General features: G+C 47.3%; 1 protein-coding gene across 1 annotated transcript in view; it reads left to right on the top strand.

Moving 5' to 3' along the window:
• Positions 1-215: 215 nt before the first annotated feature.
• EXT1 (exostosin glycosyltransferase 1) overlaps positions 216-10,845 on the top strand; it is a 271,276-nt gene continuing 260,646 nt past the window's right edge. Inside the window, exons 1-2 of the mRNA XM_001496434.5 lie at positions 216-339; positions 445-2,006. Coding sequence (XP_001496484.1) covers positions 1,045-2,006 — 962 coding nt within the window. The 5' untranslated portion in view covers positions 216-339; positions 445-1,044. The remainder of the gene's footprint in view (positions 340-444; positions 2,007-10,845) is intronic.

Raw genomic sequence — 10,845 nt, 5'->3', positions numbered from 1 at the left:
CGCCCAGGGGCCGCGGGGCTCTTAAGGGGCCACCCCCCGCTCCGCCTGCAGCGGCCCACAAGCCCCGGGATGCCCGCGCTCCCCGCGTCCCCGCGCCCCCCGCGCCGCGCCGGCGCCTCGGCCGGCGGCCGGGGGTTATGAATGGGCGCAGCGGAAGCACCGCCCCCCCCGGACGTGACGCTCGGCCAATGGCAGCGCGGGCTGCGTGGATGGATGAGGTCAGCGCTGTCGTGTCGGGAATGGAATGTGTAAGTGTAACATTCAGAACCGGGTAACATTCGGCGACCGAACGCGGCGGTCGGCAGCGATCGCGCGGGGGCCTGCGAAGCGCCGCTCGGGGCCGGCACTGCCCGCGGGGAGGACGCGCCGCCGCCGTCACCCAGCGCCGCCGCCGCCGCCGCCTCCAGCCGGGCCGCCGCGCGTCCCGGGGGCCGGCCCCGCGAGCGCAGGAGTAAACACCGCCGGAGTCTTGGAGCCGCTGCAGAAGGGAATAAAGAGAGATGCAGGGATTTGTGAGGTTACGGCGCCCCAGCTGCAAGATGCACTAGCCGGCTGAACCCGGGGATCGGCTGACTTGTTGGAACCGGAGTGCTCTGCACGCGAGTGTGGATGAGTTGAAGTTGCTTTCCCGGGGCTCGTTTTCCACGCTGCCGAGAGGAATCGGAGAGGCAAGGAAATCACTTCGTCTTGCCATTGATTGGGCATCGGGAGCTTTTTTCCCCCCTCTCTTTCTTTTCCTTCGTCTTGTTGCATGCAAGAAAATTACAGTCCGCTGCTTGCCCGCCCTGGGTGCGAAATATTCAGCCCCGCTCTCCGTCCATTGTGCAACCCAAAGATGAAAGACCGAAGGGGAGAAAGTTAAAGAAATCGCCCACATGCGCTGGATCAGTCCACGGCTTGGGGAAAGGCATCCAGAGAAGGTGGGAGCGGAGAGTTTGAAGTCTTTACAGGCGGGAAGATGGCGGACTGGAGCTGAAAGTGTTGATTGGGAAACTTGGGTGATTCTTGTGTTTATTTACAATCCTCTTGACCCAGGCAGGACACATGCAGGCCAAAAAACGCTATTTCATCCTGCTCTCAGCTGGCTCTTGTCTCGCCCTTTTGTTTTATTTCGGAGGCTTGCAGTTTAGGGCATCGAGGAGCCACAGCCGGAGAGGAGAGCACAGCGGTCGGAATGGCTTGCACCACCCGAGTCCGGATCATTTCTGGCCCCGCTTCCCGGACGCTCTGCGCCCCTTCGTTCCTTGGGATCAATTGGAAAACGAGGATTCCACCGTGCACATTTCCCCCCGGCAGAAGCGAGATGCCAACTCGAGCATCTACAAAGGCAAGAAGTGCCGCATGGAGTCCTGCTTCGATTTCACCCTTTGCAAGAAAAACGGCTTCAAAGTCTACGTATACCCGCAGCAAAAAGGGGAGAAAATCGCCGAAAGTTACCAAAACATTCTAGCGGCCATCGAGGGCTCCAGGTTCTACACCTCGGACCCCAGCCAGGCGTGCCTCTTTGTCCTCAGTCTGGATACTTTAGACAGAGACCAGTTGTCACCTCAGTATGTGCACAATTTGAGATCCAAAGTGCAGAGTCTCCACTTGTGGAACAATGGTAGGAATCATTTAATTTTTAATTTATATTCCGGCACTTGGCCTGACTACACCGAGGACGTGGGGTTTGACATTGGCCAGGCGATGCTGGCCAAAGCCAGCATCAGTACTGAAAACTTCCGACCCAACTTTGACGTTTCTATTCCCCTCTTTTCTAAAGATCATCCCAGGACAGGAGGGGAGAGGGGGTTTTTGAAGTTTAACACCATCCCTCCTCTCAGGAAGTACATGCTGGTATTCAAGGGGAAGAGGTACCTGACAGGGATAGGGTCAGACACCAGGAATGCCTTATATCACGTCCATAACGGGGAGGACGTACTGCTCCTCACCACCTGCAAGCATGGCAAAGACTGGCAAAAGCACAAGGATTCTCGCTGTGACAGAGACAACACCGAGTATGAGAAGTAAGTGGCTCGGCTGATGGGGCCTTTGCCGGGCAGCCCTGGGCCCTGTCCACCTTCGTCCAGGTGTGAGGTTGGGGGATGGGGGTGGGGCAGAGGAGCCCTCTGTCCTGTTTCTTCCTGTTCGGAGCCTGGGACTGAGCAGCCTGGTTCAGGTGTTGGCTAGGAGCTGGGGACCAAAAGTTTGAGCTTCTTGGGCAAATGGAAAAGCCTGGAGCACTTTCCTGGGCCAAGTAGGCGACAGCGACAGTGTCTCTCTCTTGCTTGGAAAACCTTCAGGGCCATGTGTCTCTTGTGAGAGGTGTGGATTTGATCCAAGTTTGGAAACTGCTTCACTCGTGGGTGCAGGAGGGTGTTTGTGTGGGGGTGTAGGGACCCGGAAAGGCTCTGAGTCCACCCTCAGCCTGGAGACCTTCGCCCAAGATTGATACTTTATTTGCTTTTCTCACGAGCAGAGAGAACTGCTTTCCCTGGAATTTTCCCAGCCTCCAATTGCCATCTTTCGGTAATCCTTAAATTTGTGTTAGCAATGGAAGTGTAATTTTAGCTACTAAACTTTCTGTGTTTGTCTACGCCCTCTCCCTCATGGCACTCACTTTTATGAAGGGGGACTGTAAATTCTTGGGGCCTGTGATCTTGCATTCGTTCATTCATTCATTCATGTATATTTGTTTGTCTGTATATATCCTGGATCCTTCGAGGAGAAGCTGTTTTTAAAATCTGGGCCTTAGCCCCACTGCTGTAAACTCCAGTTGCTAATGTAGATTCCTCTTTCCCTTTTGTTTTTGTCTATTTGCATGTAAATTGGAGACTGTTACTCTTTGAATGGGCCTGAGATGCCTCCTTACCCTCTGTAGTGAGGCAAGTTTTGTCCTGTTGCTAAGTAACTGAGTTGGATACTTTGTAGCCCTTCTCCCTCCTTTGCTTTCCCAGTGACAGTAACTGACACACTGGATTTGGGATCAAAACTAGTTTCCAGGAATCTGCTTTACCCTGAGCTGGGTGGGTCAGTTTCCTAGTAGATGGGGTGGGTGCCCCACGCTCTGACTTACCTCTGGCTGTGAAAGAGTTAGTGAGCTCCTGCAGTGCATTTCCACGTTACGCCAGTTAAAAACCAGAGCAGCCTTGTGCTACCCGGGGAAGGAAGGGGCACCTCTCGGCTGAGTACAAGAGGAACTGGCAGAGGTTGGCAGATTTTGCAATTGATTCATGAAATGCAGAATAGGCAAAACACTTCGCAAACCTGATTGAAGAGGAAGGGGTATGGTGGGAAAGCAGCCCGGCAGTGAAGGGTTTGATTGTGGTCTGTGGACTCCTCACACGCTCAGCCTCTGTAGCAGTGATTGGAAGGGAAATTAAAGTCCTCCTCTGCTGGATCATAGACAGCGAAGAAGAAAGTATCAAACACTTGGATTCCCCAGCCCCCAGCCCCTCTTGATTTTCAAGCAGAGGAAAAGCCGGAGGCTAGGGTCAGTCATGAATCTCTATTTTACTCTTCTTCAGGGGCAGCTATGGATGAATGTTGGGTGCAGTTGCAATGGATTAAAATGTTCTCACAAAAGAAACAAACTATGGTTAGTAACGGACTGCTTTGTTTACAAGACATTTACATTGACCTATTCCTGTGGGAGCTTGTAAGAAAAAAGTGCTTATAGCCCTTCAGGAATTTCTTTGTCTGGCTTATAGGGGAGTAACTGGAGAGGAAGCTAACCTCTCAGTATCTTCTAAACAGTCTCACCGAATTTTGTAGAAGGATCATGGTGGTCCTCATTCTTCTGGAGGAGCTGGAGCTGAGATCTCACCTTAGGCGGTTTGAATTATACATTTATGTGGGAAACAGCCTCAGTCCAGTAAACGATCATATCTTCTTGACCCTTTTATTCCCCGCAAAATAATTAAATGTCTACGTTCTCTACTGAAGCTTTCTCTAGAGATTGGCAATGAAGGAAGGAGGGGTTGGTTTCCTAGAAACTTGAATTTTTGCTAATTAACTAATTTTTGACCTCTTTGTGATTGGGCCAGGAAATCTGACACTCACACCCTTGTTTTGGTTTATGTTTAAAGACCACAAGGGGTCAGGCCCTCAGGATTGGGTCTCATTGGAAAAGTGACATTTAGTTGGGAGAGCAAGTTTGCTCTTTCTCCTGAGCAGAGATTTCTTTAGCAGAGTCCCTTCTGGATTTTCTCCCTGTTCCCCTTTTGCGTATTCCAGCTCTGACCTTGTTTAATAGGACAGGATGGTGCTGCAGAACATTAGTCTTGTCTAATATCTGCTAATATCCATTAGTCTTGTCTACTCAGAGTTTTAACTCATTTCTCTCGTTGGGTTATCAGAACTCTTTATCTTTGAGAAATGATGCTTGCAGACATTACTGCCTTTCACTGTTGCCTTTGGAACGCATGAAGATGAAGAAGCAGCCTGAAATGTGGTGAGAACAATTGTGCCTAGTGAGCAATGCGTGTTGTGCTCTGGAGTGACAGCAACTCCTGTTCTACTTGTACTGATGTTTTCTATCAGTCGGTCCTGCATATGTGAGATTGCAGGACTCCTCAGATCAAGTGCTGATCTCTCCATGGCTTCAGAGAGGGAGTGATAGGGGAGTTACGGCTACAGAAGTCATCTAAGTCTGACTTCATACCGATTTCTCATGTGACTTTTGATGCATAACCTTGAACATTAGTTTATCCTTTTGTGGAGTGGCATTTAGACTGCATCAGGGGTGCTCTAAACATTCATTTGGTAACGACTTGTAAAAACGCCATCAATTTTCATATACTTCTCTTTTTTTTGGAGGAAGATTAGCCCTGAGCTAACGTCTGCCACCAATCCTTCTCTTTTTGCTGAGGAAGACTGGCCTTGAGCTAACATCCATGCCCATCTTCCTCTACTTTATTTGTGGGATGCCTGCCACAGTGTGGCTCGACAAGCAGTGTGTAGGTCTGTACCCGGGATCCGAACCAGTGAACCCCGGGCTGCCAAAGCAGAATGTGCAAATTTAACTGCTGCATCTCTGGGCCGGCCCTCCTTCTCTTCTTTATTAGCAAGTGCCTATGAAAAGTCTTCAATTTAATTTGCTGCTGCGAACAACCACATATAAGTTTGCTTTGGACTTGTGGACTTTGATAATTAGATTGAAAATTTATGGTATCATGGCAAGTTAGGCTCCTATAGAATATGTACAAGTGAAGCAACTGAAAAAAGTTGCTTTCAGTGAAATTCAGCCTTATGTGACAATAAAGATTTGGTGCTGAATAATTGTGGACTTCCATCTCACCTGCACTTTGGTGAAAATCAGACGTTTATTAGTAAAGGTAGAGAAGAGCTACATAGAATGAAGGATAATACTTTTCTCTCGTAAAAGAGCAGTCATTTTGACCCAGACTTCCAAGATTATATGAAAACATCTATTTTTATGACACCCGTAATTAATTTTCATCAGATGTAGATGACACCGGCTAAAATAAGTCGCTACAGTGATTAGAAGAGTTGTAATGAGGCTTTAGAGAAATTCTTTCTATTTTACATCCTTTGAGCTTCTTATGCATCCTTACAGAATTACTGTACTTTTGCGTGAACTTCATGGTTCAAATCCCTTCAAAGGGCATTATTGTGAAACTTCAAATTTGGCTTTCTGAAATAGAAGAAAGAGAAGGAAATGAGAGGTGGCTTCTATCTTTGACCCCTCCAAGGAAAGCAGTGGTGAATATTTTAAGCAGCTCTTCTGGGAACAGACAGGATTCTGTGCAGGCCTTCTTGACATCTTTTCCTGTGTTTGTTGAAGCTGAACCTTACAATCCTGGTATTTTTCAGGGTGTTGAAGCTAAGTGATCATTGTGCTTCCAACATCCTCATCTTTAGAGAGACAGAATAGTCAAGGGATTTGCTTAAGGTCAGAAAGCTGGTTGGTGGCAAGGGTGGCCCTAGAATGCAGGCCTTCCGATTTTCTCCTCTTGACCTGCAGTCTTCTGTCTTCAGTTACAGACACACTTGAAAGCTCTCTAGCCACTAGATCCTTATTGATGGTGTTTCTCATGGCATTTCTCTTGGAATCCTTTGGGAAGCTGAGGATGTCTTTGGACAAACTTTGCAAGAAAAAAAAAACAACACATACACTCACAATTATGTGCATTTCGCATGCAAAATTATGAAGTTGGCAAGTGTGTCTTCTTACACTGAGCTTCTGGATCTCTCTGCTGCCCCCTTTCTCACCTCCATCTGAACTTGCTTTCTGGAGAGAGAGCGCCTGAGAGCCTTATTTGCAAGGAGTCCCTGAATACAGGTTGAGGTGTTCGTGCTCTTTCTGGGGACGTTTCCATTTTGATTGAGTCCCGTTCAACAAATGATGGTTTAGACTGGAACCTGTAACCTCAGCTGGAAGCCTGCAGGATTTTGTCATTCAGAGAATGGCTTGCTACTAAGGCTTGGGCAAGCCCCACCTGTGGGAGGCCACCTTTGGTCCCCCTGACTGTGACAGCAATTTTGGAAGGCACAGACTTGGCAAGAGGGGAGAGGTCACACCCTCAGGTGGTGATTGTTCTCTTTGTCAGAGGGCCCACAGAGGGGCCTCCGCAGAGCACAGTGCTAGAAACACCTACCAACAATGACCTTGAGTACGCTAATGTCACACCAAAGGTTGTGCCTGATAGGGCCTGGCTGCTTCGCTCACAGATGTCTTGCAAGGTATCTTAAGATTCAGGCCATTTCACAGGTGCGTAAACTGAGACCAGTGGTGGTGAGCTGGTTTGTCCAAGGCTGCACAGCTTGAAGGAGCTGAACTGAGACTACAGCCCGGGGTTTCTAGTTCCTGCTTCTCTTCTTTTCACCCAGGCCTGCTGCTGCCTCGTTACGTTCACTTTTCAGCACGGCCTGGTCAGAAGGAACCAGGTCAGGCTAAGTGGTCACTGGATTCTGCAGTCCCCTGAACACATTCCCTGTTCAGACGTGAACATGGGAGCTCGTGCTTCCGTGAGCTTAATGACTAATTGTTTTTACTTAAAACTCTTCCACCTGTGACCAGGTGCCTTGACTAAACAGGGAGTCCCTCAAAACTGGAAGATTTGTTGAGTGCCTGTTATTTGAATTTACCTTTATTAGCTCATTGAAGCCTTTCAGCAACAGTGTAAGATGGGTTAAATGCCCATTTTACAGATTAGAATGCAGTCTCCGAGACAGTCACGGAGCCCTGAGTCAGATCTAGTGAATAATTGGTGGTGATCTAACGAGGGGTCTTGGGTTCCGAACACCATTCTCTTTCCTCTACAAAACGTTATGACTTTAAACAATCAAACAAAATTTCTGCCTGTTTACATATTAGTTATTAGTGGGGTTAGTGTGACTCAGATGTTTGTCTGTCAGATCTTTTGTTCCCCCTGCTTTCCTTTAAAAACATGTTTCCCAAGAAAAAAATGGGCTCAGAGATGCGATAAAGATGGCTCTAAAAGCATTGAACTCTGCCATTCAAGGAACATTGTAACTTTGTCTACATAGATTCTGCTTTGAATTCTCTCCTAAGAAAAGTGAGGAAGGAACTGTGTGACCTTTGCCCTCGCTGATAGCACCCTGCTGGGCTTGCCTCTGTATTGTAAGTGAAGAGTGACATGGAGACTGGAGTGACCATTGCCCCAGCTAGGCAGTGTGATCCAGTAGAAATGGGAGACCCATTGGAATATTCCATTTCTTTCCTTTTTTTTTCTTTTTTCTTTTATTGAGGTGGTTTCTAGCATTGTGTAAATTTTAGGTATACATCATTATGTTTTGACTTCTGTATAGACTGCACCAAAAGTCTAGTTTCCATCCATCCCCATACGTATGTGCCCCTTTAGCCTTTTCACCCTCCCCCAACCCCCTTCCCTTCTGGTAACCACCAATCTGTTCTCCTTATCTGTTTGTTTATTTGTTTATGGAAGTTTCCATTTCTGACCGAATGGGCTAGTTTCCTGGAGAGTACCACGCTACTGCTCCCAGGTCCTTAGGCTCCCTAAAGAAAAATGGCACTAATTAGGAAAGTTATACACAGCACTTGTGGGAAAATACAGAAGATATGAAGATGAAAATGAATTTCTTCTCTAATCTCCATTGTAAGAACTAACCACTGTTACTAAACTTCAGGGTCATCAGCCTGTTACACCACCCATATATGCCTCTATGATGATATCATTCTTCTCTGCATATCCAAGTACCTTGTATACATATGTCCCTTATTATTTAATTAATAGTAAGTAAATAATGAATTCAGCACATTTTTCAAAAATGCCTTGTTTGTGCCAGACACATAGGTGTTGAAGCAGCTGGGGCTGCTGCCGTGAGCAAAACCAACTCTTGACCATTCAAGTCTGTCAGTTATACAAAGTCAAAGTCAGACTTTATATATATTTTTTCTACGTTTCTTTTTTCTTCACATTACTCCAGGGCATTTTCCTGTTCTAGTAAATAGGAGAATCCTATTAAAATAGGATTTTTAATAGCTGCATGATTTTTTTTCTAACTCATAGCTGTACCATAGTTTATTTAACTATTTACATTTTCTTACTTAGGGGTTTCCCTTGTTTCCCATCTTCTTTTTATTATAAGGAAGTCTGTGATGAATTTTACCGTATTAAATATTTGTTTTCTTCTTGTTTTCTCTGTCAGCAAACAACACAGAACTTCCTCTCCGCCCCCCACCGCCCCTCCACAATCCCTTTTGGAGGAGTAGGTATTTTTAAGGTGAGTCTGAGCACCCATTTAGTGAAACAGCCGTCATTAAGTGACTGCTTAGATAAACATTTGTAGGTGTTAATTGGTCCTATAGGGGGTCTTCAAAGCTCCCACAGCTTCTCTTCCCTTTGAAGTTTTGTTTTTGCTCAAGCCCAGAACCTCTCTTGCTGAGCAGGTGCCCTCACACTTCTGTTCTCTGCGCTGGTCAGCCTTTCCTGGGATGTCAGAATTCCCAGGCCTAACCTGGGTGGATGTCATGGTTTGTGGCTAGCTGTGTCTGTTAATCAAGGCTCTCGTTTCTAATGTCTCTTTGGGTGTTGACTCTGTGGTCCCTTGGAGGTGAACTGGGGCCGGTGGCTTTATCTCTGGGCATCCAGGTAAGGTCTGGGATTCTAGTGCAAGTGGAGCCCTATTCGAAGTGTGTAAAAACCGAGACAGGAAACAGAGTGAGCCGACAGTTTATGCCTAGTTGTGTTCAGGGCTTTCTTGGCATCGCAATTGCTTTGAACAGCAGTGAGGTTTGTGGGGATACACTTGGTTTATGTACCCTTGTTCTTCCGGGAAGCCCTTTAGAAGACAGACTGTGACCCTGGACCAGGGAAGTGACTGACCCACGCAGATGCGTGGACTGGGTGCTTAACTTCTCAGCCTCAGTTTCCATCTCTGCAAGTGGGGATCATAATACTCACCTCACAGGGTCATCGAGAGGTTCAAATGAGGCAGAGTGTGGGAACGTACCTTGTAAATGCTAATGTGCTCTCCATGGTGTTGGTATGATTAAAAACCATCTTCCTGCTATTTTCTAATCAACCACAGAGGTTCACTTAGTTTCATAACTTGGCTCTTCTTAACTAAGGCACAGAAATAATTCTGCTCATCTCTTCCTTGATACTTAATCCCCAGGAAATTGTGGTAGGTGCCCTGGTAGCCCAGCCATTGCTTGTGTGGGCTGTGGAAAGACCTCCACCGGGCGTTCAAGCTAGAGCTTGCAGGTGGCATGGGGCATGGGTGGGAGAGGTGGAGGGGGTCTCTGGGGCAGTCAGGCACTGCCTTGGTTTCATGTCCTCCAAGTTCCCTGTTTGACTGCTCTAAGAATGCAGGCTCTCCCTTTTGCGGTTGACTTGCACGCCCTCACCAGTTGAGGGTGACATTCGGAGGGGTACCTTGTCTGAATGGAGCTTAGCTACTCAGTAACCTCCCTGGGCTGGTTCCGCAGGCCATTTAATTGTGAAGAGCAGAAAATCACTCAGGCCACCTTCAGTCACAGGATAGATTGGCAGGGGACGTGGGACAGAAACTGAAGTGGAACTGCTCCAGTAAGTTCTCAGGACCCAGCATAATACCTGGGATTGGCTCCTTTCTTCCCTCTCTGGGCCTTCATGTATTCCTTGGCTAGCATGTCTGTCCCTGTGTGTATCTGCCAGCTACTGGCCAGTCTTTCCTGAATTCCCTCATTCAGGCCCTCATCCAAGCCTGATTGGCTTTACTGGTGATCATTACTCCTTCTGGGGAGAGCCATTCATATTAGGCCACCTCTTAGGCGTTGGTGGTGACCTCATCAGTTAAAAGATTGCCCTGTCACCATTCTTGATTTAATTGGTGGCCATCCTCTTGCAAAGAACAGTCTGAAGTTGCTTCCTGGAACAGGGGACTGTGGTTAGGGGAAGTTGGCTGTGGCAGGCACTGTTAAAGCCATATCCTGTTGGCACTGACATATTTGAGCCCCGTTGATGATGATGATAATAGCAATGGCAACTAATATTTCTTGAGAGTATAGCATGTGCCTGGTAATGGACAGTATCTTCTTCAATCTTTGTGTCCACCCTAGCAGGAAGATACGTATTTTAGATGCAAAACCAAGGCAAACAATCTTTAAAAGTGACGTGCCTGAGAACACTCACCTAGGATGTGACCCGAGGCCATCTGACTTCTAAACCTGTGTTCTTTCCCGGGGCACCGTACTGCTTCTGCACAGCTGGAACTGATGTCATCAAGACCACACACTCACAAACAATAGTGTGGTTGATTTATAGAGTATCACTTGGGTTTCTCACCTAGAATTTATTTAATCTTCCTTTAAACAGACAGTTCTCAACAGTTTGGTAATCTGGTTTCTCAGCCCACAGTAGATTAGAAGCAATAAAT

Source organism: Equus caballus, chromosome 9, assembly GCF_041296265.1.
Source record: "Equus caballus isolate H_3958 breed thoroughbred chromosome 9, TB-T2T, whole genome shotgun sequence".
NCBI classification, from domain to species: domain Eukaryota; kingdom Metazoa; phylum Chordata; class Mammalia; order Perissodactyla; family Equidae; genus Equus; species Equus caballus.
The sequence above is the reverse complement of the archived record's forward strand: the minus strand, read 5'-3'. Positions and strand labels throughout refer to the sequence as shown.